Source organism: Vicia villosa, linkage group LG1, assembly GCF_029867415.1.
Source record: "Vicia villosa cultivar HV-30 ecotype Madison, WI linkage group LG1, Vvil1.0, whole genome shotgun sequence".
Lineage (NCBI taxonomy): Eukaryota > Viridiplantae > Streptophyta > Magnoliopsida > Fabales > Fabaceae > Vicia > Vicia villosa.
Window position 1 is genome coordinate 118,028,360 of NC_081180.1, and position 1,183 is coordinate 118,029,542.

At 34.7% G+C, this 1,183-nt stretch overlaps 1 protein-coding gene across 1 annotated transcript; it reads right to left on the minus strand.

The window, feature by feature from the left end:
• On the minus strand, positions 1-709 carry LOC131615364 (NRR repressor homolog 3-like). The gene has a single exon (XM_058886734.1). The coding sequence runs from the start codon at positions 678-680 to the stop codon at positions 324-326; it is 357 nt and encodes a 118-aa protein (XP_058742717.1). The 5' UTR covers positions 681-709; the 3' UTR covers positions 1-323.
• Between the last annotated feature and the right edge of the window lie 474 nt (positions 710-1,183).

Genomic DNA, 1,183 nt, shown 5'->3' on the forward strand with positions numbered 1-1,183 from the left:
CAATTCATAATATTTGGTCTTTATGGTATACTTTGGGGCTGTTTGGCGCGCCTCGGTTTGACATTCCAATATCTAGTTATGGTTCATGTTGATGCAGTTGGCTAAAGTTCACGCTAAAGAAAATTCTGCAGTTGATTTGAAGTGATATTTATACATTAAACTGAGAGCAGACACTAACATTCCTTTAAATTACTTGAAGTTAATTACAGAAAATGCAGTACTAAAACGATAAGTTACGCAAAGACATGACATATTACATGATTTACATTACACACGAACAGAAGATCTAGCTACGATCACTTGGTGCATATGCAGCACCATTATCAAAGTGAAAGCTTCAAGTCAATACCCTTTTCTGCATCATCTTCCTTATTATCACTCTTGGTTGACAATCCTTCTAATATGCCAACCCTAGGGTCTTTGTTTCGGCACCGATCACTGTGATCAGCAGCACCCTCTTCCGCAAAATCTTCAAGTTGAAACGTAGGTTTCCAAACAGCAACTCTATTTTTCTCCTTTACATCTTCACTCACTTTATTCTTCCAACGCTCACGTGTCTCACGCATGCTTCTAACTAGAGCAAAGAAAGTCTCCATTTTCGCTTCCTCTTCTCTTTGTTTTTCTTCATCCTCTTCACTGCAAATTATCTTCCTCTTCTTGCTACTACCACTGATCTCCATGCGCACACAAAAGAAGTATTTATTAATTAAGAATAAAAAATAAGTGATGACAAGTGGAACTATGAAGGAAAGGAAAGTTCCAAGAGAAAGAGTATAAAAGACTACAAGCACACGCAGTTTCTCGGTTACTTCTTCACTGCTTCAAAGTTTGTGATCAATATAAGGACATGATTTCATGGAGCTTCGTCATACCGAATTTTGGCTGATATCATTATTTAATCAAAGGAATCTAATTAAATGACCAATATGCCCCACAAATATACTTGTGTCTGTTGGACAACAAGTCAATGTAAGTCTTTGTAAATTATTGTTGCAAACTCGTACAATTCTTTAATGTTTTCAGTGGAATAAAGAGGCACATTATAAAAAAAAGAAGGTAAATAATATTAGTTTATTAGAGTATATATATTTTTATTGAAAAGTATAAATCACTAATTACTGCTAAGACTATTATACACAAACAGAGATGTGATGATATGATTATAAGAGACAAAAATTACATG